Genomic DNA, 25,392 nt, shown 5'->3' with positions numbered 1-25,392 from the left:
AAATAAAAAAAAATAAATTATTTTAAATTAAATTTAAAAGTAATTATTTTAAAATGCATCTGCAGGTAGACATAATTGGACAGAATGAGGTAAAAAGATACACATAACCGACCCTCTTCTGAAAGTCACTATTAAGGCAAAAGTGCCTTATTTTAGAGTTCTTTTCACCAAAGGTCCCACTGGGTGCGGACAGGCTTGGAAGATCCCGTTTGTGTAGTACTGGTCCTACAGGTGGGCCCAAGGGTGGTTTGGTTAGGTTCCTTTTTGGAAGAGGAGAGAAAATGGTACAGTGTGGTTTTGTGGGGAGGGTATGGACTCCATGAAAAAGACACTGTGGCTTGATTGGAAAGTGTTGGAGGAAGCATATGGAAAGTAAGACAGACTATGTTTATATATATATAGTGTAAATATGTACACATATTACATATCATGTATATAGTATATGTATATGCACAGTTTTTACACTAAGGAATTTTCAAGCCTTTTTAATTGAAAGAAAAGCCACCTTGAAGAGCCACCCTATTAATCTCAGAACGCTAGGACTCCACTAAGGACAACAATCCCTTTAGAAGGGGACTGTAAACTGGGATAACTTCTTTTTATATCAGCCAACTTCTCATTACAGGTATTTTCTAAAACTTCATATTCCTACTAAATAACTCATGATTGGGTATTTAAAAAGAAAATTCATTGTTAATAGTGCATTTTTTTTTAAGATTTTATTTTTTTGACAGAGAGAGAGATCACAAACAGGCAGAGAGGCAGGCAGAGAGAGGGGGGAAGCAGATTCCCTGCTGAGCGGAGAGCCTGATGTAGGGCTCGACCCCTGGCCCCTGAGACCATGACCTGAGCCAAAGGCAGAGGCTTAGCCAACCCACGCACCCCTAACAGTGCATTTATTATGAACATTCACCATGTGCAAGGGCTGTGTGCTTCAAGGGACCAGAGTAACCCTGAGTGCCCACCAGTTATGAAGCTTGATTTACATGTTATCTCACAGAACACTCAGCACTCTGTGCCCTGTCCTCTCCTTTTGAAATGAGGAAAATGGGTTCGGAGAGGCTTAAGTTACTGCCCTGAGGTCACCCACACAATTTGTAGTAGATCCAAGGTTTCTATTCAGGTCTTTGAGTTTCCAAAACCTTTATTCTCACCACACTGCCACACTGATAGAGACATAATTAACAGTTACTGCCCTTGAATGGCTTTCCTGATCTGGAGAAGTTTCCTTAGTTTCACCAAGTGGAGAAGAGATACATGGACCTAAATACCTGTAATTGGTGATACATACAGTATTGATAGGTATAAAGGTATTGTTTTTAATTTTTATAAAGGTATTATTTTTTTAAAAAAACAGTAAAGTCTTATCAAACACTGTAGAGGGAGAAATAGTTGCAGCGGGTAACTCCAAGTATCTCAAATTTCAATGTGCAAATGAAACACCAGGGGATCCAGAGACCTAGATTTTCCATTTTTTAAAGACCATAAGTCCTGGAAGAATAGCTTATACTCATTGTAAAACCTCACATTTCAACACCTGGAGTCACTATTATGATCGTCGTTATGTTAAATAGTAAGACTTCAGTATATCAAGGTAGTATGCATTTAACCCTTAAAACAAAATAAAAAATTAACAGATCAGTTTCCTTTACCAAAAAAAAAGGTTGCTTTGAGAAAACCTTTATTGCACATCATTGAATTCATTTCTATTTGAATAAATAGCACACAAAACAAAGATGCATATTGGAAAAATCCCCGAAATTCCAATCAGCAGTATACTAGGAGTGGAGACTTTGTTTCTGTGTCTTTTTAAGGCATACATTTCCCACTTATTTTTATGTTTTCAGGATGTTTTTCAAAATATGTTTAACGTCAGTTTTAGAACCTCTCCCCTGAAACTGCAGTTCCTGACACTAAAACACTCTCTTCCGTGAGACTGAAGGTGCCCGTGAAGGGCACAGTACATCAGAGTTTGCACAAGCCCACACAAGCACTAAACTAATCTTGCAGGATTGAAGAGGCACTTTAAGTGGTGTGCACTTTAATTTTTATATATGTAGAGGATACTCTTTCAACTCCGCATTTTAACACTGAAGGAGAAAAAACTTATACATGAATACTAAGAAAACCTGATCCTTTCCAGAACTAAAAACAGCATCACATAACAGTTGTCCTTCAGAACCGAATTTTAGACTGTTTGCTGGTGACAGTTATCTCTTTCTTACTCTGTCCTTTAAGACAAGATTTTAAAATGCAATTATTACTGATATACAGCAAACATATTCCCTCTCTCAGAGATGAACCTCAAGAGAGTGGTCAAGACCAGGGTGAGTCAGAGTTGTGTGAAGTCGGACCAGGCATTGTTCTCCCCTGATGATACAATCAACCCAGTCAGAAGAACTGGAAGCAAGAGGTTAAGAGCTAAAGAGGGGGATGGAGACTACATTTTAAAGCTATGGCAAAATAAACAAATAACAAGAACCCAATAGCTTCTCTCATCAAAGTTAGTTTAAAAAAAAAAACACAAACCCAACACAAAGCTGCAAAAGACATTAAATATTTCTTTTAAAAATAAAAATAGTTCTTGATGAATTATAGCTATCAGTTTGCTCAAAGTAATAGTCTTTAAACATACAACACCTGATCTTAAAATAGCCATACAGTTTCCCAACTCAACTACACATAATATTTCCCTCCAGGGCACAGATTAGCCTGATAGCTACTTTTTACAACAGCAGAATATAGATACTGGAGTGTCGTCTTCTAATCTGTATTTTCCAGAATTGGGTAGATCTTTGCATTCTGATATAAATGTACGAAGTTCAGTCTCTGGAAAGCCATCTTGTTGGTAATGCTACACAGAAGAATTAGGAAAGAAAAAAAAAAAAACAACCTCTCATCAATAAGTCCCTTGAAAACAGCTTTATTCCAATTCAAAATGGATCATTTGGCAAGGGAGGGGGATCTTTCGAGAGGAATAGTTCAGTCACTTCCAAGTATTTTCAAGGAGATAAAGCCTCTAGAGCCATTCTTAAATCTAGCTAAGGAAAAGTGAGTCTAGAATTCTGCAGTGTCCTCATAGGCTCTTTTGTGGATCTGGTTCAACACAAAATGGGCATGTCGAGTCTGAGTGGTCTTTTTAGAGAGACTTCAGCCTACACACCCTTTTGGAGTCTCCCTTCCAGACAGACAGGTTTGTTAAACGGCCTTGTATTAGCATCAGTTTGGGGTCTAAGGTCTCTAGAACATGCCCTGACCAGAGAAGATCAGCCATCACCTGCCCACCTGACAGGTGCTCTGAGCTCATGGAAGGAGGTAAACATCAAAACTGTGAGTCTCAGACTTGTGTCATCAAGAGTTGTCAGCTCATATTATTACTCTTTGAGACCTGGGATATCATCCTTAAATAGCATATAATTCTCTGCATGCAAAGCTAAAGGCAGTGAATTTTTAGAGCACAGAGGGAGGGATTTGGACCGGTACAACTATACTCTTTCCCAGTACTCTTGGTGACTCTAAGGACACGTCTGCCACACAAGTATTGAGGACATTCAGTTCCTGAAATCTGATTCCGTAAAAATGAAGTCATGGCCCTGGTTTCATTAACAAGGTATGTATAATTATCAGCTCATAACCCATCGACTCCCGCTAACCTTTGCTCTATCTGTGGAACCATTTGTATGACATCATCTTTCATTACGCTTCTCATACCCAAAAGAAAGTCCCCAAGTGGAAGTGCCTATGTCAATGGTATACCTAATAGTAAAAGTTGTTCGAAATTTAAATATACATGGATATTTACCCTGCTTTTCCATATTTCAAAGGGCTCAAACTTATTTTTAAATTATCCCATGTGAGTGACAATATAAATAACAGCTTTTCAAATCATATTACCGACATGTATAAAGCATACATGGCTAGTACTTGATACACAAATCCCTTCATTCTTCTGGGGACTGGCCTCTAGGATGTTTCCAGGCAGGGCTTTGCAAAGCGTATGGGTCCAGTCACAGCACATTCTGAACTAAGAGGTCATGTTTTCTTTATGAAAATTGGATTTTAAAACTTCCCCATAAAATTTTGAAATGTCATATGTTTTGCTCACTTAAAACCTACAAAATTTTAGAAGTATTTTTTAAGGTGGTTTTTGTTTTTTGATTTTTGGGTTTTTTTTTCATTTTTTTAAAAAAATATTTTATTTATTTATTTGACAGAGAGAGAGAGATCACAAGTAGGCAGAGAGGCAGGCAGAGAAAGAGGGAGAAACAGGCTCCCCACTGAGCAGAGAGCCCAATGCGGGGCTCGATCCCAGGACCCTGAGATCATGACCTGAGCTGAAGGCAGAGGCCTAAACCACTGAGCCACCCAGGCACCCCGGGTTTTTTTTAAAAATAATCTCTCTATACCCACCGTGGGCTTGAATCCATGACCCTGAGATCAAGAGTCACATGCTTTCTGACTGAGTCAGTCAGGCACCCCTGATCTTTATAATTCTAATAAAAGTTTAGAAATCTTGTTTGAAAAAGCTTATTTGGGGATAAAACCTTGAACATTCTACAAATTCTAATTCTTCCTTTCTGTGTCTCAGTATCTAAATTTAAAGTCTTTTTTTTTTCTACCCTGAAAAAACTGACATTCTATCAAATCTCCTCTCTCTTAGGTACCATATTTTACTGCCATTCTACAAGTTCTGGAAAAATGTTGCTACTTACCACTCTTGATGAACCTACCTTAATTGTTTCATATGTATCAGTGATCAGTGCAATGAAAAGACTTAAAATCATATATATAAAGAGGCTGATGAATGAGTATAGGTAAATTCTGCTAAACAGCCAGACCAAGTAACTTTTTTGTTGCATTTTTGCAAATGTGGCAAACATATCGTCTCCATTTATCAGAGAGAAAAGGCACTCAGAGACCATGTTCAGAGAACGGAACTGGAAAAAGAAAAGAGAAAGTTTACTTTATTCCATGTTCCTTCCCAGTGGAGATTTTGTTCATGACAGCATATTAAAACTAATGGGACCAGAAATCCCAAGTTACCTCTGCAAACAATGTACTTAATCTGACGAAACTGCAAGCATTTGCTGTGTGATATATACAACCTGTATAACGCCTACTATTTTCCTGGGAACAAGCAGCTCTTTCTTGATGCTCCCCTTAATGGGATAGCCTGAACTGAAGCAGAAGGGGCCAGCCTGCACTCTTGGTGCTTTTCTGAGTCAAGTCTTACCATCGCTTTACCTACATAGAAAGAGATCCTAGAAACACCTCTGTAAAGATACCCAAGTCCTAACCATGTGTGCTCATACTTCTCACTTTAAAGCTCACTCCACTAAGGTTCATGGCATTATAATCAAGATTATAACTCTGGTAACAAAATTTTCAAATATTTCTTCAACTTTCTCTCTATACTACCTTTTTAATAAAGTCACACTTCCAAAAGTCTTGCCTAAATAGCTTACTCTAATATATATTGATGAATCCAATGGACTAATTTTGACCTCATAGGTGGGAAAAAAAAAAGATGTAATTATCTGATATATTCCACAAAAGAAGGTGAAGTAGTTGAGTGAATTAATTATTCTCTCCAGTTGGTCACACTGTACCAGTTTATGAACATGGCGCTAGATATAACTCTCCCTTCAACGTTTTCAGGCTGATATCACAGAATGGAAGAAGCTTATTTTAAAAGGGTAATGAACTACTGGCACTGTTTTAGGAATTAACAGTAACAGGAAAAAAGTTGTTTATCAGTACCTTATCATGGTACGGCCCCAGCACAATCCATCCACAGAAGCAGTAGCCTAAGTAAATCATAGCGGCGCAGCAACAGAACCTGATGACGTTGGGCAGCGCTGCCTGCAGGGTCAGAATGAGGAGCTGGGAAAGGAAGTGAGGTCGTTAGAATCCACTTGTCCCTCAGCCAAGGAAAGACAGCAGTACCAGCAGCACGGAGATCCACGGAATCCTTACATTGTATTTCTGAAAGAAGCCAAGGTATCGGATGACTCCAAGCCACACGAGCATGGTGGAAGTCCCAAGAAGTATGCTACAGACGTCATAACTTGTTAGACTCTAGAACAGAGGGGTGGGGGAAGCAGATTATTTAGCGGAAATTCAGCAGGGCCAAAAAACGCTTTTTGGGTGATACGACTCAGGCACTGTTCTAGGCACTAAGAACAAGGAAATGAACCAAGAGACAAAATTTTCTTCCCTTGTGAAGCTTGCATTCTAGTGTGTGGGGGGGAGAGAGAACAGAAATACATTGACAAAACCCTCAGTACATTAGCTGATGGTGGTGCTGAGGAGAAAATTCAGGGGAGGGGAGAAAGAATGGCTATCCGGGGTGCATTTTCAATGGGGTGATTAGGAAGCTCTCGCTGAAAAGGTGGTATTCGAACAAAAAGACTGAGGGCTGTGTGGGAGCAAGCTGAGGAAAAATCTAGGAGAGGAGTGTTCTAGGCACAGAGAATAGCAGGGGCAAAGGTCCCACAGCAGGAGTGTGCCTGGCAAGACAGTGAGTCAGCCAGAGGGAGGGAGCCATGGGGAGAACACAGAGTCATAGAGCTAAGGAGATAGGTAGTTTAGGGTCTTGTTGGTAATTTAACAACTTTGCATTTTGTTCTGATAGGCTAGCGGTGGGGGGCATTGAGAGCTCTGAGCAGGAGTGATATGATCCCATTTGGGTTGCTATTGTTAAGAACAGACTGTCAGGGGTGCCTGGGTGGCTCAGTGGGTTAAGACTCTGCCTTGGGCTCAGGTCAAGATCCCAGAGTTCTGGGATGGAGTCCTGGGATTGAGTCCTGCATCATGCTCTCTGCTCAGCAGGGAGCCTGCTTCCCCTTCTTTCTCTGCCTGTCCCTCTGCCTACTTGTGATCTCTCTCTCTGTAAAATAAATAAAATCTTTAAAAAAAAAAAAAAAAAGGACAGACTGTCGTAAGAGTGAGGCTATTGCAATAATACAGGTGGGAGCTGATGGTGGCTGGGACCAGGCCGGTCATGGTGGAGGTGATGAGATGGTTTTTTGTTTTTGTTTTGTTTTTTTTTTTAAGATTTTATTTATTTATTTGACAGAGAGAGAGACCACAAGTAGGCAGAGAGACAGGCAGAGAGAGAGGAGGAAGCAGGCTCCCTGCAGAGCCGAGAGCCCGATGTGGGGCTCGATCCCAGGATCCTGAGATCATGACCTGAGCCGAAGGCAGCAGCTTAATCCACTGAACCACCCAGGCACCCCGATGAGATGGTTTTTGAAGATAGATGGATAGGATTTCCTCTTGGATTAGATGGAGGGGGGAGGGCATTAGTGGAAGAGAAGAGTCAAGGATGCATCCATGGCTTTTGTCTCCAGTAACTGAGAAGAGTTGCTGTTAACTGAAGTCAGAAAGGAGAAGCAGGTCTGGACTGTGGAGGTGGAGATTTGGGGAGCTCTCTTTTAGGTATCTTAAATTTGAGAGGCCAAGTAGACATCCAAATGAAAATGTGAAATTGACAGTTGGATATTTGAGACTAGAGTTCAGACAAGATTGCAAGCTGGAGATAAAGATTTGGAAATCACTGGCAGAAAGCTGCTATTCAAAGCCATGGCACAGGATGAGATCACCAAGACAGTGGCAGAAAAGACCACATGTTCAAGCACTGCACCTTCAGGCAGTGGCCCTTTAGTCGGTTAGAGATGGAAGGATCTAGCAAAGGGAGTCAGAAGACCAGCCTGTGATTTAGGGTGGAAACCAGGCAAGTGAGAGCCTAATGAAAAAGTGCACCAACAAAGAGGGAGGGCTCGCAGGGTTAAAACTTGTGTATCACCTTTGGAGAGCTCTGCCCAAGAGATTTCCTGATGAGATCTAAGAACCTTACCGCTATGGATATTAAGTTTCTCTGACACAACGTTTGAAAGAAACCATTTACTCTGCAAATGTTCACATTCTGGAAAAATGTGAGTGCAAATCTGATACTAATAATGGCATAAGTAGGAAAAAAAATTTACCTTAGCTTGAATTTCCATTTTCAGAATTGATCCAATAATTGTCAATATGTCACTAATAATAATCATAATGTACCATCCGTTGACAAATTCCATTCGATCAGAAACAGAAACTTCCTTCTTATAATGGAGGCGGAAGAAATTGACAAATTCCTTTAGGGAAAAGAGGGGAGGCACCATGAATTTCTCTGTCAATCAGTGTCCGTAGCATTTCTAGGAAGCAGCAAGGCCTACCTGCTGAAGCTGAAGTCCTCTAACCACAGATCGAAGGCACAGGATTAGTGAGGCCAGGCAGGTCAGAATAACCAAGGCATCAAAGATCATCATGTAGTGCGTGTTCTTCTGAACTGGAAAGAAAGAGTGGGCCCTGCTTATGCAATGGGACATTAGTATGGTGAGCGCGACTTCTTTCTTTCTGCTTTTCATTCTTAGCCTCATGTATTTGAACTGCTGCTTTGCATACCACAGGATAGATGTCTAAGATTTATAAGGACACTCTGATTGTAATCTGTCCTCTCTGGAGCACAGGTGCAAGTGATTCTTTAGACAATGAATATCTCGAGTTGGAATTGTTGGGGTAAGGCAAATACATGGTTCTGAAAAGAAATCCTAAGGAATTGCCCTCCAAAAAGATCACACCAATTTACATACCTCCACATCTTCTCCACCGTTGGAAATTAATAACTTTATTTTTGTCAATCAAAAGAGCCAATCTTATTCCCAATGATTTGAAATACCATCTCTATCAGCTGCCAAATTACTGTATGTATTCGAGAACCATCTCTTACCCTTTTGAAGTTTTTGTGTATTTTAATGCCTAAGGCAAACACCTCTCATCACTCTTTTCTGGAATTTGTGTTGGCTACTCTTGCCTGTTTATTTTTCCATACATACTTTAGAATCAGATTGTTAAATTCCAATAAAAATCCTACTGGTAATTTTTTGGGGGGGGAATCATGCTGAATTTATAAATTAATTTAGGCAGAATTGGCATATACATAATGTAAAATCACTTGTCCAAAAAATATGATGTGCCTTTCCACCGATTCAGGTCTTTCTACATACTTCAGAATTCAGCATTTTCAAACTTTATCTGAACCCTTTACACTGCTTTTTAGAATAATTTAGATTATTTAGACATTTTTTCTGCAAAGACAACAGAGTGAAAAGGCCCTGGTTAAGTGTTCTTCACATGAGTATTGCAAGAAAGTTCAAAGTCCTTCTTTTAAAAATTATTATAGCCGTCGATAACAGATCTTTAATTATCAGCCTGTGGTCTTTTGCACTTAAGCAGTTAGCCTTCCTGACATCCTATTAAAATATACTATCTGGATGTAAAATACTTATTAGGATCCCATTATGTGTCAGGTGTTTCTCTGGATGTTGAGGATACAAGTGGTGACCAAGATAGGCCCCCGACTGGTGGAATTTCCACCGCCTGCAGTGAGGCATGTAGGGGAGTACACAAGTAAATGAACAGAAGGCTCCCAGACAGGAGGGAGTGGTATGGAGAAAATAGGCATAAGAGCTACCTCGTGCTGCTGCGCCACACACAGTCCTAAGCACTTTATGTGTATTAAGTCATTTGATCCTCAGCCCAACCCCAATCAGGGGTGCGTGGTTATCCCCACTTGGCAGGTGAGAAAATGCAGCACAAAGAGGTCAGGGAAACTTGTCCAAGGTGACATAGCCAGTACATGGCCGAGTCAGGATTCAAACCTCTGCAGTCTGTCTCCAGCATCGGTCACTCTATATGAGTGGTTCTTGGGATCCCTTAGGAATTGTTAGAAATGCACACTTTCTAGGCCTGCCCTAGACCCACTGAATCAGAAACTGCATTTTCACAAGCTCTCTTAGATGGCACTGAAGTTGAGAATCACTGCCCTAAATGAGAGAGGCTGGTGTGGGGGGAATGGGGTGAAGAGGCTTGTTTATATGGCATAGTAAGGGGCAGCAGTTGGTAGGTGAGACCTGAGTGATAAGACAGAGCCACCACGCAGAGGGTCTGGAGAACGGCAAGTACAAAGTTGTGGCCAGCATGAGTGCAGCCGGGTGAAGGGCGGTAAGCAGAGGTCTCAGCCCTCATATGCTCTGCTACAGAGCCTGTCTTTATTTGACAAGGTAGACTGCTCCCCACTGATAAAAAGATAAGCACTTAAGACTACAGTTATATAGTTCAAAGTTCTATAATGAAGCATCCCATTAATACTGGCCAAGGGGCATCTAATGGTTACCAAAATGTCTGCATCTACTTTAGGAAAATTTAAAAACTAAGAAACAAACATTTGAGAGAAAGCCTCCATGCCAACGTACTTTCATATGCTCTCATTTTTTCTATTCCAAAGTTTGTGGAGAAGTATTGTAGGGTTTACAGATGACAAGACAGGCCTGTGTTTCAAATAAATAATTTTGTATTGAAATAAAATTTGTGATTCACGAGCCTCCTGCACGTTCCTAGGCCCCAACCCAGACCTACCGACTGCCTTGCAGGGAGCTGGGGAAACTACATCTAAGCGGGACCTGGAGTGATTCTTCTGCTCACTAGAATCCAAGAACCCCTGAACTAATCCAGCACAACATAACAAAGAGGCTAAAAATGACAGATCAATTCTTTTCCAGTCAATTTCCCCCAAATTTCCAAGCGTACGTAGTCTATACTTGAATTCATGTCCATATTTCATGTCCATACCCTATCCTCATTCCTAAATATAAATATATTAGTGCAGGATGCTTCAGGGTCCAATCCCACCTGACCCTCCCTGGCTGTACGACCACAGGCCCCAAGATTCACTTCTAAGCCTTAGTTTCTTCATTTGTGTAAATAGGGGTGCTGCCTATCTCAAGGATATTTTTAAAATATTAAAATGTAGGTGGAAGTCCTTATGCAGTAAGCACTCAATAAGTATTAGTTTGGGCATATGTGATTTTTTTCCTGGGGGGTCCTGTGCATTTTTTGGTAAAAACATATAGGGGTCAGCAAAAGTCATTTTGATTACTAATAACTTACTCATTGCCTGGAACACCAGACACCCACAATGAGCTAATCTATTTATAGAGAGTTAGGAACTTGGGAATGATCTGATTCTTTCATTTGATGTTCCACATATCCCAGTAATTTAATAATTTTTTTTATTTTATGTAATAACCATTTTTTGAAAACTAGTAAAATTCACCACTTACTTGATCCAGATACATGCCAGTCTTTACATTCTCTGATGGAAATGTCATTATCTAAACTTATCTTAATTCTTCCACTATGGGCCTTATTGTCAAATGTTATCTGTGAAGAACAGGAAAAGGGTCAAAAACATACCTACAGTTCTTGAAACCAAGATGTCTCTATGCATTAATTAGGACTCATATCTTTCAAGGTAACAGAATATCCACCCAGATACTCATCCCAGACTCTCATCTTTGAGTTGATGCTAACTCTTTTCAACTTTGGGAAGTGCCCTTTACTTGTCTGTGAAATGAGAAAGCTGGACAAGATCTTCTGTCAAGACCTTTTAGTCTCTAAAACCCTGTATTTCTAGGACAGTATTCCAGCCCTGTACACCTTATAAAGCAAGAGATCTCTCTCCTTCCCACTCTAAGTATCTCCAGATGCCCTCTTGATATGAGCAAGAGCAGGTACAAATGTGCTTTCCCTCAGCCCAGGGGCTCATCCGGGGACAGTTAGTGCTGCTGTACTTCTTACGAACACAGAGATTCATGATCTCAGGCTTACAACATTTCAGGGGAAGCTTCTCTGATTTTTATTCTGGGCCTAGATTTCTTGGTTGCTCTAGTACCGTATGTATCAGCAAGGATGGGGAGACAAGGAGTTAACAGCCATGTTTTGCTTCAAGGATCACTATTTCAGACACCAGGCACCAAGCAGGACAAAGCCACCAGAACACCTTCCATAGTCCTACTGTCTCCCTACTAGCTCTCTCCACTTTGCTTAAGCAGAGACAGGGAAAGCGAGGAAATCAGTTGTGGTTTTGTTCGGTTTGTTTTTAGTGCCTTCTCTCTTAAGTTCTAAAGAAAAAACATTCTTTCAAAAGCCTGCTCTCTAGGGGTGCCTGGGTGGCTCCATCAGTTAAGTGTCTGCCTTCAGCTCAGGTCATGATCCCAGGGTCCTGGGACTGAGTCCCGCCTCCTCAGCAGGGAGCCTGCTTCTCCCTCTGCCTCTGCCTGCCACTCTCCCTGCTTGCAGGCGCTCTCTCTCAAATGAATAAATAAAGTCGTTATAAAAAGAATTTAAAATGAAGGTGGAATAAATACTTTTTTAGGCATATAAAAACCTTTCAGCTGACCTGCACTATAAAAAATGTCAAAGGAAGCCCTTCGGATGGAAGGAAGACGATCCCAGATGGAAGCCTGGAGCTGCACTAAAGAATGAAGCGTGCTGGAAATGGTTACCTCATGGACCAATATACTTTTTTTTTCTTATTATTTAAATTGCTTAAAAGATAATTATTTAAACAAAAACTACTAACCGTGCATTGTACAGTTTGTAACACATCTGGAAATAAACTGTGTGACAACAACATAAAAGCCAAGATAGGAGACACAGAAATAGATTGTTATAGGATTCCTGTGCTCTACATGCAGTGGCATAATATCACTTGAAGGCAGATGGTAATAATTTAAATATGTGTACTGGAAACCCTAAAATAATACAATAAAAAGTTATAGCTAACAAACCAACACAGGAGCTAAACTAGGACCCCAAAAATACTCAATCCAGGCAGGAAAAGAGAGAAACTATATTAATAACCACATGTCATTTAAATGGTCTACACCCCACTTAAAAGGTACATATTATGAGGCTGGGTAAAAAAGCAAGAATTAACTCTATGCTGCCTAATAAGAAACCAACTTTAAACATGAGATACAAGCAGGTTAATATCAAAAGGATGGAAAAAGAGATACCACCCTAACACTAATTAGAAGAAAGCTGGAGTGGTTATATTAATATCAAACAAAGTAGATTTTAGAGAAAAGAATATTATTGGGGTGAAAAGTACCATTTCATAATGAGATAAAAGTCAGTTCCTCAAATGAACGCAAGAATCCTAGATGTTTGTACACCTAATAAAAAAACTTCAAAGTACGTGATGCAAGAATATATTAACTTACCATGAATGAATGTTAATGCCCTACTTTTACATTATAAATCCAAATTATAGGCACACACAGGCAGGTTTCATAAAAAGCTGTCACATGAGTCAAATAACTGCTATAAACCAGATCCCAAAGAAGGTCTTTAAATATCGCGTACATATGAAGTATGATAGACAGACAGACAGAGCAGATGTTTTGACAACAACTTTGTCAGGTAGGTGATCATTAATTCTCTTTTACAGATGAGAAAACTGGAACTGAAACCAATTAAGTAATTTGCCTAAAGTTATAAGATACTACCTGGTGAGCTGGAGTTAAATTCTAGGCTTACCTGATTCCAAAATCCCTGCATTTTCAATCAGGCATATACGGGCCCAGCTCATGCTTACTTATAACCATAGAGTGGCACTAATTATATTTACTATTAAACCACCCTATAGGGCATCATTTGCACTATAGTTCTGCGAGTCACACCACTAAATCCACAAGGCACAGGCATAGCTTGGGTCGAATCAGCAATGACAGGAAAAAGAGAACATCCACATGTGGCTAACAGTCCAAGTTACTCTCGCCACTGTATCGAGTCATGGGAAAGAGTCTACATTTTATAAATGTTTCATTATGCAAATATTGAGGTCACCTACTATGTTCTTTGATGGATGCAAAGATTAATAAACTGATTCCTGCCTTCAAGGAGATTTCAGTCTAGCAGAATTGACAATAAAAGCCTAGAAAATCCTAAAACCAAAGAGAAGGTGGGTGAGTCCATACAAAATATAAAACCAAAACCAAAAATAAAACCCTGGAGTTTAGAGCAAAGACTGTGTTCCTAACTGGAGCATCACAGAGATGGTCTGGGAAGATGGTGTTGGTTGAGCTGAGCCCTGAGGATTATAGAACTTCTGAAAAGTGCCATTTCTTTGTTTGAGAGTGGTGCAGGCGGTGGTAAGGGAGAGAAGGGAGAAGAGACAAGACTGTGGATAATCAGTCAATTTTTAAAAAATCAAGTAATATTGAAAATTCATGACTTCCCAGTTAGTGTTAGGATCAAGATTTGTAGCCTAATACAAAATAGTCTTATAGTATTAGTGCCTTTTCCTGTTAAATGATATGCATAATTATTAATTACACTCTATTCTGATCTTTTGAACTTCAACCTCTGAAAACTTGATTTCTCATAGCCAATTAGTTGAATCATGGACAGAGCTCTGGTGTTAAGTAACAGCAATCTGGACTGTGTGAAGGCAAGTTGTATCAAATGCTGTTCTACCTATGCCCCCATGCAGCACTGATTGCTAAATTTGAGCCTCATGGGGTGAGGAGCTCACATGGGAGGCATCTTGTGCTCTCTAGAGAGCATTCAGAGCTCCATTTGCCACTGGAATAAAGAGAACAGAGATGTGGCAGGGTAGGCTGAAGGGGGAGGAACCAGAGCATCCAGAGGCAGCCCAAGGAAGGCACTGTGAGCAATAACCCAGCTGCACACATCTACACTGAAGAGCCTCAGCAAGCCAAACCCTTGGCAATGACTGTAAGCAGACAGCCACAGACTGGTAAGAGCCAACAAGAGAGGACCTACAAGCCTCTGCCGCCTTTGTGAACACCTCCCCTGTGCCAGGCACTGGTCTGAGCACTAGAGACCCTGCACTGAACCAGGCCCTGCCCTCACAGGACTTACACCGAGGTATAGAGGACAGATAATTAACAAGTAAACAAGTTATCATAACAAAACAGAGCCAGCTATGCCAATGCTTCCCCTAGGCACAGGCAAATGGAAACATCCTGTATAGCTGATCATGCTTTAATATGGGTAGGTGAAACACGTAACTAAAGCAAACATTTTTTCCTTAGCCTGGGACCAAATTTAGCCCAGCCCACACTTACAGTCAGAGAAAAGTCATAACAGTCAGGGAGTTCATGATGACGAATGGTCTGCAAATTAATGGCCTTCAGTTTAAACTGCAGCTCCACTGTTAGGAGTCTAGGGAACAGAGGAGGCTTTAGCGCAGTGAAAACATACACACAGAGACACACAAGGTACACGCCCATCTGCTTCCTCACCTATGAAAGTCCAGAGTTAAGTTGAGTTTATTTTCTTCCAGTGCTCCAATGTGAAAAGGTTCATCTGGCTCTACAAAGAAACATTCTGCCATAGAAAGGAAAACAAAAACCAAAACACATTATGTCTATTGCCTAAAATAAATAAGTGAACTGCGTCTTGAAAGGATAATACATTTAAGACTAGATATTCAGATACTACTGCTCTTCTGAATTAAGATTTAAAAGCTAAACATCAATATCACTTGGTTACAATGAGTCCTTTGCTTTTAGGGCACACGTGGCTACATTTCTGGAGTATGTGAAGTGGGTGAAAGGTAGGAGACCTGAACTCTGTCTCATTAGCCTTCTATAGAATGCTATCTTCCTGCCTTTGTGAGCCTAAACTTTGAGTCCCTTCTCCCTTTTCTGTATCCTAAGCATAAGTGTGAAGTGCTTGCAGTACCTCAGATAAAATTTTCTAAATTTAAAGGATCTATTTTTTTAATTCTATTTTATTTTAAAATTAAAAAAAAAGAAAAAAGGAAGACAGCATTTTAAAAGATTCCACTAATCTGTATTGTAATCCTTTTTACTATCCCTCTCCCTCTCCAAAAAACGTCCCAGTGACTATTGTTAAAAGTATCTGGACACTTAATTTTTAACTCAAAGATTTAAGTTAAGGTTTAAGTACACAATGTAAATAGAACTTTGCTAATAAGAAAAAGCCACTCAAGGGCACCTGGGTGGTTTAGTTGGTTCAAGTTGACTCTTGATTTCATCTCAGATCTTGATCTCAGGGTTGTGAGTTGAAGCCCTGCATTGGGCTCCACTCTGGGCATGAAGACTACTTAAAAAAATAAATAAAAATATAATAATAATAATAATAATAGGGAGGAGGAGGAGAAAAAGGCATTCTATTCTAACTCCTGGTTCTGGTTCTTCCCTGAATCCACCATCAAAGATACTAAGTAGAGAAGTGCAGTTGAGGGGAGGGAGTTTTATATACATGATGAATTCGCAAGTACAACATTTTGCAAGGATAGTGTAAGCTGATGTAACTGGCTTATCCAGCACAAGAGGAACTGGCATACAGAGGCTAACAATGTCATAGGGCTCAGAGCAGAGAGCCTAGGTCAAAGTTCAGCATTGCTTCTTACTAGCTCCGTCTGGACCGCACCATCTGGACCGTATCACTTAACTCTCTGAGCCATACTTTAGTCTTCTATAAAGTGAGGATAGCAATATATCTTTCCTTATTGGTTTTTTTTTCTTGCTATTTTTTAAAAATCATGAGTTACAGTGAAGGGCTTGGGACAGTACCTGACACGTAATAATAACTCCTACATAGATTCTTACTATGACCTAAGAGCACAGACCAAATGGATGTTTTCAGAGATGAAATTACTGATTTTAAGAATAAATCAAGGAGTTTAAAAAAAATGGAAGCTCTAGTTTTTTTGAAGAACCTCACCAGTTTCAATTTCTGGATCAATGTCAAAGGTATCATTTCCAGGACAGATGTTTCCTTGCCTGTAGAAGCGCTGACAAATTGCCATAGCCGACTGCTCCGTACCCTTCTTCTCGTAAGCGTGATTCCCAACCGAGGTATTGCGGAGCTGCAAGTACTTCACCCAAAAAGAGAAACAGAAAATGGGAACACCAGCCAGACAGGAATGAAGCCATGGTTCCCTGCCCACCCTGCCTGTGAAATGCGAGGTTCCAACCTGCTCTCTGGGCAGAGATATTCGCGTTCACACTGATATGCAGAGCACAGGACCTGCTATTGGGCGCCAGGACAATAGCCAGCAGAAAGCACTCCCAAATTAGAGTTCTGGGCTGCAGTCTCATTTCTGTGAGTGTGAACACGTCACAAATTTTCTGAGCTTCCAGTTCCTTGTCTACAAAACGAAAGGCTTACACCGCATCAACTCTGTGACCTTTCCTTCTTTAAAGATCTACATTCAGGAATTGATTTTTGCATTCAGTGTGAATACAAACTTTATGCCTGAACAATTTCCAATAAGGTCAGAGTTCTTCTTTGCTGCTGTAGTATAGAAGGGGGATACAACTTTTCCAAGCTAACTTGCAAAACTTAAAAAAAAAAAAAGTTTCATCTTTATCATTGCAAGAATACAGTTTAGTCACTTTCACAGCAATACTCCCTCATCCTAGGGAGTCCTATAAATAAAATAAAATATAACTTTACAAATGAGGATCTTATGGGACTATTGAAATAATCATTGACTTAAACTCTGCATGGACCTCTGTAGAAGAAAATAAAGTCCTTCAGAGCTTACCATGAACAATGCTGTTTGGCACAATTAGAGAACAAAGATAGTGCTATGGTATCCATCTCTTGGAATTAATGATTTAGTGGGATGGACACAGAGATAGATAATTCTACCAAACAGTACATGTGAAACATGCTAAATTAAATTAAATACATTTTTTATAATCTGAGCCTATGGCATGGATGCTGAGCTGGGCCTTGTCCAGGCTGCCAAGAGCATCATTTTACCAGATCTGATCCACGGTTCTCAGCTCTCATTTAACATAGCCTGCCCACGGTGTCTGATGCAGCCGAGTGCTGCAAGGAAACTTCCTTCACCTGACTTCTGAGACATAGGCTCTCCAACTCAGTCTCCTTTGTTGAATCCTGCCCTTGCCAACCTCTACATCTCAGAGTAACCTTGGATTCAGCCCTCGACTTCTTCAGCTGCATTCCCTCCATACGTGATCTCAACCAGTCCCCATGTTGAGACACTATCCGTAAGCCGATGCCTTCTAAATTTATAGCTCCTGAACTTTCCACTGAATTCCACACCTGGGGAGCAATCTGCCTGCACGACACCTCTCCCTGGTGTCTAAGAGGTATCTCAAACACAAATGTGCAAACAGAAAAACCAGCTCCTTCCACGAAAATGCCCTTCTCAGTCAGTGACTCCGTAAGCCACGCAGCCGCACAGACCAAAACTTAGAGATGACCCTTTAGCCTCTTTCTCTCACACTCCACTTCTGGTCCATCAGAAAGTCATACATTACTTTCAAATTATATCCCGCAGTCCGGTCTCCATATGGAACTCACAGGACTATTACAGGAGTAAGTGAATTATTGCATGTAATGCCTTAGGACAGTGATACCCAAAACAAGAACCATTCTATGCTCTGTTCATTCCCTCCCTTCTCCCTGAAGGGCTCCTCCCAGAGATGGCTGCCTCCCCACACTCCGGTCTGCCCTGTCCACCTGTCATTTATCAGAGAGGCTTCTCCTGACCACCTCCATTCATTCCATTCATTCACTCGCCTGTTGCTTCTTCTTCTTTTATTTTTATTTTTGTGTACATTTGTATACTTATGTATACTTATAACCAACTGACAAATAGTATCCTTATTTACTTAATGCTTATTTCTCCCTTTTGAATATGACTTCCTCAACTTTGTCCATTTGTTCACTGTAGTATCCAGGCACCAAAAGCAGTATTTGAGGGGCACTACTGTGACTCAGTTGGTTGAGGATCTATCTCTTAATTTCGGCTCAGGTCATGATCTAGGGGTCCTGGAACTAAGCCCTGCTTTAGGCTCCCTGTTCGGTAGGGAGTCTGCTTGTCTCCCTCTCCCTATGCCCCTCCCCCTGCTCACACTTTCTCTCTCCCTCTCTCTCTCTCTCAAATAAATAAATAAATCTTTTTTTTAAGATTTTTATTTATTTATTTGACAGACAGAGATCACAAGTAGGCAGAGAGGCAGGCAGAGAGAGAGGAAGGGAAGCAGAGAGCCCGATGCAGGGCTGGATCCCAGGACCCTGGGATCATGACCTGAGCTGAAGGCAGAGGCTTTAACCCACTGAGCCACCCAGGCGCCCCAATAAATAAATCTTAAAAAGAAAAAAAATCAGTATCTGATACACAACAGATGTTAACTATTTGAGGGAATAAATATTAGCCGTTGTGAATGTATATCAGCAATTAATGTAATATAATTACATTATATTACAGTCTCTCACCTAATGAAAGCCCTCCCATGGCTTGCAGTGTCTCTCAGAATAAATTTCAAAGCTTCTTTCCAGGGCCTATAAAGCCCTGAGAGACCAGACCTAACCCAGCCATACTCACCTCCTTCATACTTCCTCAAACATACTGAACGTTTTCTGGCTTCAAGAGCCTTTGTTGTTGTTACTCTCTCAGCCTGGAATATTCTTCCCTAGACTTCAAATCCTCAAAGAGACCTTTTTTGACCACCCTGAGGCAACTGTTAATGCTCTCAGGCTACTTAACTTTACTTCACAGCAATCATCACTATCTGAAACCAAATGATTTTGGTTAAACTTACTAAAATCCATCTCCTCTATTAGAATGTAAATTCCACAGGGCAAGGAATTTATCAAGGCCACTGCTCTAACCCCAGTACTTAAAACAGTAGTAGAAGGGGCGCCTGGGTGGCTCAGCGGGTTAAAACAGTAGTAGGCATAGAGTAGGTACTCAAATATTTCTCAAATTTAAGATAAGGTAAGAAAATTAAAATACAATCATTGGTCTTCATTACTAGAGCTAATCTATTCACAGTGAGGTGCTAAACTGCTGGAATAGGATATGTAGTTACAGCACTAAGCTCTCTGTTAGCACTGGGTCTGGGGAAAGGGGCCAGAAATCTATGGTAATGAAAGGAAGCTGTATAAGTTGTTAAGTAGCATTAGGTCCTACATGTAGGGGGCAAATTGTATAACAGTGGAGATATTCGGCTTTGAGGTTTTTCTTCTCTATTCAAGGAAATAAGTGTGTTAAGCCTTGCTAATACACTTATTATTAATTTGTGTTATATAAATTAAAGTCAATTAAATATAAGTAATTATATAAATATAATTACTAATACAGTATTATTAATATTGGAGGTAGGAGGGTGTAAGAGGTAAACTGTCCATTAAATGAAAAGATCTTGAGTGTGATAAGGTCCCAAGTAGACCAGTGTGCCTGCAATGGTGTGTGAAGGGAAGCAAAGTTGGAAAGACAGGCAGGGATCATGAGGTAGAGTCATACAAGTATGGGGTTCTATAGCCCTTCTGAGTGCCCACTATTTGTGAAGCAATCCTCACAGGACTTAGCTAAAGATCTGAGCCTCCTGATGAACAGAAACGTGTGTGTCTTGAACTTAGTAGGATCTTGAAACATAGAAGATCCAAGGTTCAGGGCTGCAGGTAACCTGCTAACATTATGAGAAATGCTCCAGCCAAACTTCCTTGCTGTCTTAATAAGACTCTGCGGAGGTCTGTGTAAGAGCTGGATGGTCAGGGGCAAGTGGTAGGACTATGTCCAACTAAAGGTCAGCCCTGGAACTTGAGTCAGAGGACTCTGGGACAAGAATGGGTTGTGTGAGACTAGGGCCGGAAGGCAGGTGACCTATGGAACTGACCAATGGGGCCCCCAAGTGGCTGTGGCCTCTGAGGGCTTTAATCAGGCTGGGCCTCTGTCCTCACTTGCCTCTGCAGCTCTACCTTGACAGAGGAATTCTTCACACAGATCCATGATTCTGTTTAGTAACTTACACAGCTTACTTCCTTCACTGTAAATTTCTGGTCAATTTCACAATCCAAGTGTTAACAGAAAGCCTTGGTGCCATAAACACATATGTCATCTTAGCAATTTACTACCTCACCGTGCATAGATTATCTCTAGATAATGAAGAACCATAACTGCACTATAAGAATTTGTACTTTTTTTGGACAGTTAATCAAGGTTACAATACAATCATTGTCATGTCTGACATAAAGGCCTTCCTTATTTTTTAAATGAACGTTCAGGTTTTAGTTGCTATATATGCTCTCCAGAGTTAATATTCTCATTATTTGTTAAGGGCTCCTGAGCCTATAAACTCTGAAGACTTAATGACTACTTACAACCAGGGTCATGGTTAATTTGGTTAATTTTAAATCTTTGAGGAACTCGTGCCAACCCCTAGCTCTGATTCTTTTAATTAAGTCTTTAAAGTTTCTGTCTCTCTGTTATTAAACAAAAGCTTTTCTCAATTTCTAGCTTCATGGAAGTTTGATGGTGTTTTTTAAAAAAAAAAAATTTTAAAACGGTTTTGTACATATCATCACAGAAATGTTCACCCTTCTACAGTGGAATGTTGGTTTCTGTTATGTACATTGCTAATAGTTTTCCAGTCTGTTCTTTCTCCCATGTAAGAACACACATACTTGATTTACCTGGTTCACTGCAAAGATGATCTGATGGTATACGTCACTTTGTGTGTACACTGCGTACGTGTCATCCATTCGGTCCATATATCCTTTTAAGAAGAGATGTTTGAATGCTATAGTGTTCTCTTCCTTGAAAGCTACAACCATCTGGTTACTTAGCCCAAAAAAGACCAGCTTAAAAGAAGAAAAGGAAAAGGGGTTGAAAAAGCAATGAAATAAAAGGTCTCCATTTAACAATCAATTTAGCAATTCAAGTCTGAATATTAATTAATCCTAAGTTAAGATCTTGACAAAATTCAATAGAAATTAAACTTTTTGTAGCTGTGAATTAATTTGGCTTTAAAGATAAAATGGGCTTCCAGTTTTAAAATGAAAGAAAGTGGCTTTGCACATTTTCAAGCATGATCTCACTTACATCATTGCCCCCCACCCCCAACAACACTTTCAGGGAAGTCCTCCATTAGGAGTTCAGAGAAGCAAGGTTGCTCTGGCTAAAGAAATGGGAAGGTTTCCTTAAGAAAGAAATAATGATAGAAAACCCCTGAAGTATGTGCATAACTTGGGTGGGGATACTTGAGGAGCACAGCTAAAAGGCTAAGAAGGTAGAGTTGAACTTAGCACTTGGAGTGGGGGGCTAAGGATCCCATCACAATCCATCTGAAGGAACAGCAAGAAAAAAAAAACGTCAGCAGAAAAACTGGAGACAGATGGTGTAGGGGCTTAAAAGGCAAGCACAAGATTTTTAAATGAATTTTGCAGGACACCAAGGTTTTGAAGCAGGTGTACAATGCAATATAAGAAGTGCCTTGGAGCACCTGGGAGGCTCAGCTGGTTAAAGCCTCTGCCTTCAGCTCAGGTCATCATCCCAGGGTCCTGGAATCCCAGCTCTGCTCAGCAGGGAGCCTGCTTCCCCGCACCCCTGCCTGTCCCTCTGCCTACTTGTGATCTCTGTCTCTCAAATAAATAAAATCTTCAGGAAAAAAAAAATGTCTTAAATAAATCTAAACCTCCAATCAAACCACTATAGTTGTCAGTTTAATTGCCAAAACTGTGACAATAAGATCAAAAATAAAAACGTCTTTTCAACTGATTTCTAAATTAAAGAATATTAACATAATATAGCCTTACTATTCATGCAGGACTGACCTCAGAGTTTTACATGAAACTCGGTTATTAGTGCACAAAAAGTTGTTTAACTGCACTGCTGTCTTATTAACACAAGCTCTTTCAGTCACACCTGAGACTTGAGTCCCAGCATCTCTTTCACCTCCTCCTCCCTCCAAAACTGTCTCAATCTCTTGCTCTTTTACTCCTTTTGCTCCCTCCCCCACTCTCTCTTTCTCTCTTGCTCCCTCTCTCTCTCTCTCTCTCTCTGTCTCACACACACACACACACACACACACACACACACACACACGCTGTTAAGTTTAGAACATACACTCCAATTTGGATCTCAGAGTGAAACAGGGTGTATTTTATATGGAAAAGGGAAATGACACTGAGCACCTACATGCCATACCAGGAATTTCCTCCATACCAATCCCACAGTACAGATCCTTAAATACCCATTTTAAAGATGGGTACAAAAAGGCCTAGAGAAGTTAAATAATTCTTTCAAGTCACGTCACTGCCAAGTGTGTAGTCAAAATCTGAACCCAAGTCTAACAGACTAAATGCAAGCTCTAGCCACCCTATCAAGCTACACAAAGTAGTGCAGAACCCGACTGGGGAAAAACTGAGCATGCAAATCTTGTCTTTTCTCACCTCTCCTTGTGATGTACGCCTTGCACCCCACACATGCCAGCATCCTCCAGCTAACTGGACTTCTATTTCTGAAGAGCCTCTGTAAGCCAAGTGTCCTCTTTAAATCCCAAGAAGAAGACAGCTTGATATTTACATCTGATGAAGCTGATGACCGAAAAGTCTCCAGAGAATTCCTAAGGACCAATTACCAATGAGTACCTCCCCTCCACGTGACGGCACTGAGCTGGGTCCCACAGATACAATGCAGAAACAACGGTCCCTGCCCTCAAGGGTGTACCCATGGCAGAGAGAAACCCCCTGTAACTCAGAAACTGCACCAGGCCTTGGGGAAAGGGACATTTAGCAGGGTTCCTATCACTGGAGACATCTTTCATTTGAGCTGCAGACATAAAATCCAAATGAACAGAAAGTCCACCTTCTTTCTCCTGAAAAGAGGGAGGCTGTCACCCAATCTCCTTGTTTTGCTCAGTTACAAAGTCTTTATGTCATATTTGCTTGGTTGCTCTAATACAGATGAAGGAAACATCACAATTAAGAAAAACCCTTGGGGAAACCTGGGTGGCTCACTTGGTTGAGCGACAGACTCTTGGTTTCATCTCAGGTCATGATCCCAGGGTTGTGGGATTGAGCCCTCTGTCAGGCTTCATGCTTGGCGGTGAGTCTGCTTGAGAGTCTCTTTCTCTCTCTCTCTCTCTCCTACTCTTCCCTCACTCACACACACACTCTCTATTAACACTCTATCACACGCCCTCTCAAATTAAAAAATGAATCTAAAAAAAGAAGAAGAAGAAAATAAAAGAAAAATCTTCAGATGCAGTGCCTGGCTGGCTCAGCCAAAGAGCATACGACTCTCGATCTCAGAGTTGTGAGTTCAAGTCCCACGTTGGGTGTAGAGATTACTTAAAAATTAAATCTTAAAAAACCAAACCAAAACAAAACAAAAAAAACCCTCAGTTCCTTTTAGGAATGTACCTAAATGCCTTTTATATGCTTATTACTAAGAGGCTTAACATCTTAAACCATTGGTCACTTTTCCTCTTGATCACCCTAGGAAACAGAGGATGGTTAGACGAGCTCCCTAAAAAATGTGGGAGTAATTAAGAACACAGGTCTTAGAGTAAAATCTGAATTAATTTTCAGCTCCACTCCTATGTTTCCTGACTATGACAGATTTTTTTTTTACTTACTAAGCCTCAATATTCTCATCTTTGAAATGGGGATAATTACTCTCTAGGAAAATATATCTTCACAAGAGCAAATCATAATCAGTATATATAAAGAATTACAAAATATAGTTTCCCTAAAAAATGACCACAGAAGTCAAGGAAATGAGATTCAAATTCCCTTAAAATGAAATCTCATATTTCACTACCTATGCCACTCTTTTTAAGTTAACTCCACTTTTTTCCCCTGCAGCATTGTGAGAATCCAAGCACTTGCCTTAACAGAGAACCTTTGAAGTTTCTGAAGAGAGAGAAATTCCCAGGAAACTAGGAAGGAAAAGAATCTTCTGGTTGGGTAACAGCAAGTTTTCACAGCTGATTTAGAAACCTTCAGCTTCTCTATTAAGACCAAATATTAAAATTTTCTTTTCCTAAAAACTGATTCTATTATGTGACTAAAATTGTAATTCAATGAGAGATGAGAAGGGGGGGAAGTAAGGGGAAAAAAAACCCCAAAGGCTTCATTCACAAATATTAAAGAGAAAGGTTTAAGATTGTGTGTTTCCTTATTTATTGTTCTCCCTTATACATACAGTTCAAAGATAGAAAAAACCACTTTCCTTACTCCCCTGTTACTAAAAGAGGCCTCATTAAATTCATGATTTGAGATGCTTACCTGTATAGTCACCATTGCAATTTTTAGAATTTGTATGGCAAGCTTCCATGGTTTTCTGCCTCGAGCCCAGAACTTCTCACAAGGATTCATGAAAAAGAATTTGAGTTTTCGCCTCATCTGGTCTTCTAACAGAAGCTCCTCAGAGGGCGATGTGTGCTGGTTAAAAGCCCCACGATTTTCCTCTTCATGAGAGCTGCAGCTACTTATAACAACCACAGGACTTGCCATCTCTGGGGAGAGGGGAAAAAAAAGACTGTTTCCACCCTCTAACTAAAGGCACAAACCTATATTCTTTGTGACATTCAGAGAGTAGAGGAAGCCCAAACAAAAGATCTGGTTTCAAATAAGCACCATTGTTCTAAACTGCACTTCAGGTGTTTCCAGAATCAAGTAGAATGCGACATGTCATGTTTCTTTTTGTTTCAGTTACTAAGGAAATTTTCACCCAATTGAAAGTTA

At 40.4% G+C, this 25,392-nt stretch overlaps 1 protein-coding gene across 1 annotated transcript; it reads right to left on the bottom strand.

The window, feature by feature from the left end:
• Positions 1–1,282: 1,282 nt before the first annotated feature.
• Positions 1,283–25,161, bottom strand: MCOLN3 (mucolipin TRP cation channel 3). The gene is made up of 12 exons (XM_046014831.1): positions 24,934–25,161; positions 21,337–21,504; positions 16,606–16,759; positions 15,156–15,240; positions 14,979–15,075; positions 11,166–11,265; positions 8,220–8,332; positions 7,989–8,138; positions 5,977–6,078; positions 5,761–5,883; positions 4,731–4,937; positions 1,283–2,854 (listed from the first exon to the last, which is right to left on the bottom strand). Exons 1-12 carry the CDS (start codon positions 25,159–25,161, stop codon positions 2,720–2,722), a joined length of 1,662 nt encoding a protein of 553 aa, XP_045870787.1. The 3' UTR covers positions 1,283–2,719.
• Positions 25,162–25,392: the final 231 nt, after the last annotated feature.

Source organism: Meles meles, chromosome 1 (assembly GCF_922984935.1).
Source record: "Meles meles chromosome 1, mMelMel3.1 paternal haplotype, whole genome shotgun sequence".
NCBI classification, from domain to species: domain Eukaryota; kingdom Metazoa; phylum Chordata; class Mammalia; order Carnivora; family Mustelidae; genus Meles; species Meles meles.
Note: the sequence above shows the minus strand (reverse complement) of the source record. Positions and strands in the feature narration are given on the sequence as shown.

What these genes read in the sequence shown, in the direction of transcription:
- MCOLN3 (XM_046014831.1), bottom strand. Translation starts at nt 25,161, where the DNA reads ATGGCAAGTCCTGTGGTTGTTATAAGTAGCTGCAGCTCTCATGAAGAG. An exon ending in TTGCAATGGTGACTATACAG is followed by an intron (nt 21,505 to 24,933) that starts GTAAGCATCTCA and finishes TCTTCTTTTAAG; the next exon opens with CTGGTCTTTTTTGGGCTAAG. An exon ending in CTGGCATGTATCTGGATCAA is followed by an intron (nt 8,333 to 11,165) that starts GTAAGTGGTGAA and finishes CTTTCTTTCCAG; the next exon opens with TTCAGAAGAACACGCACTAC.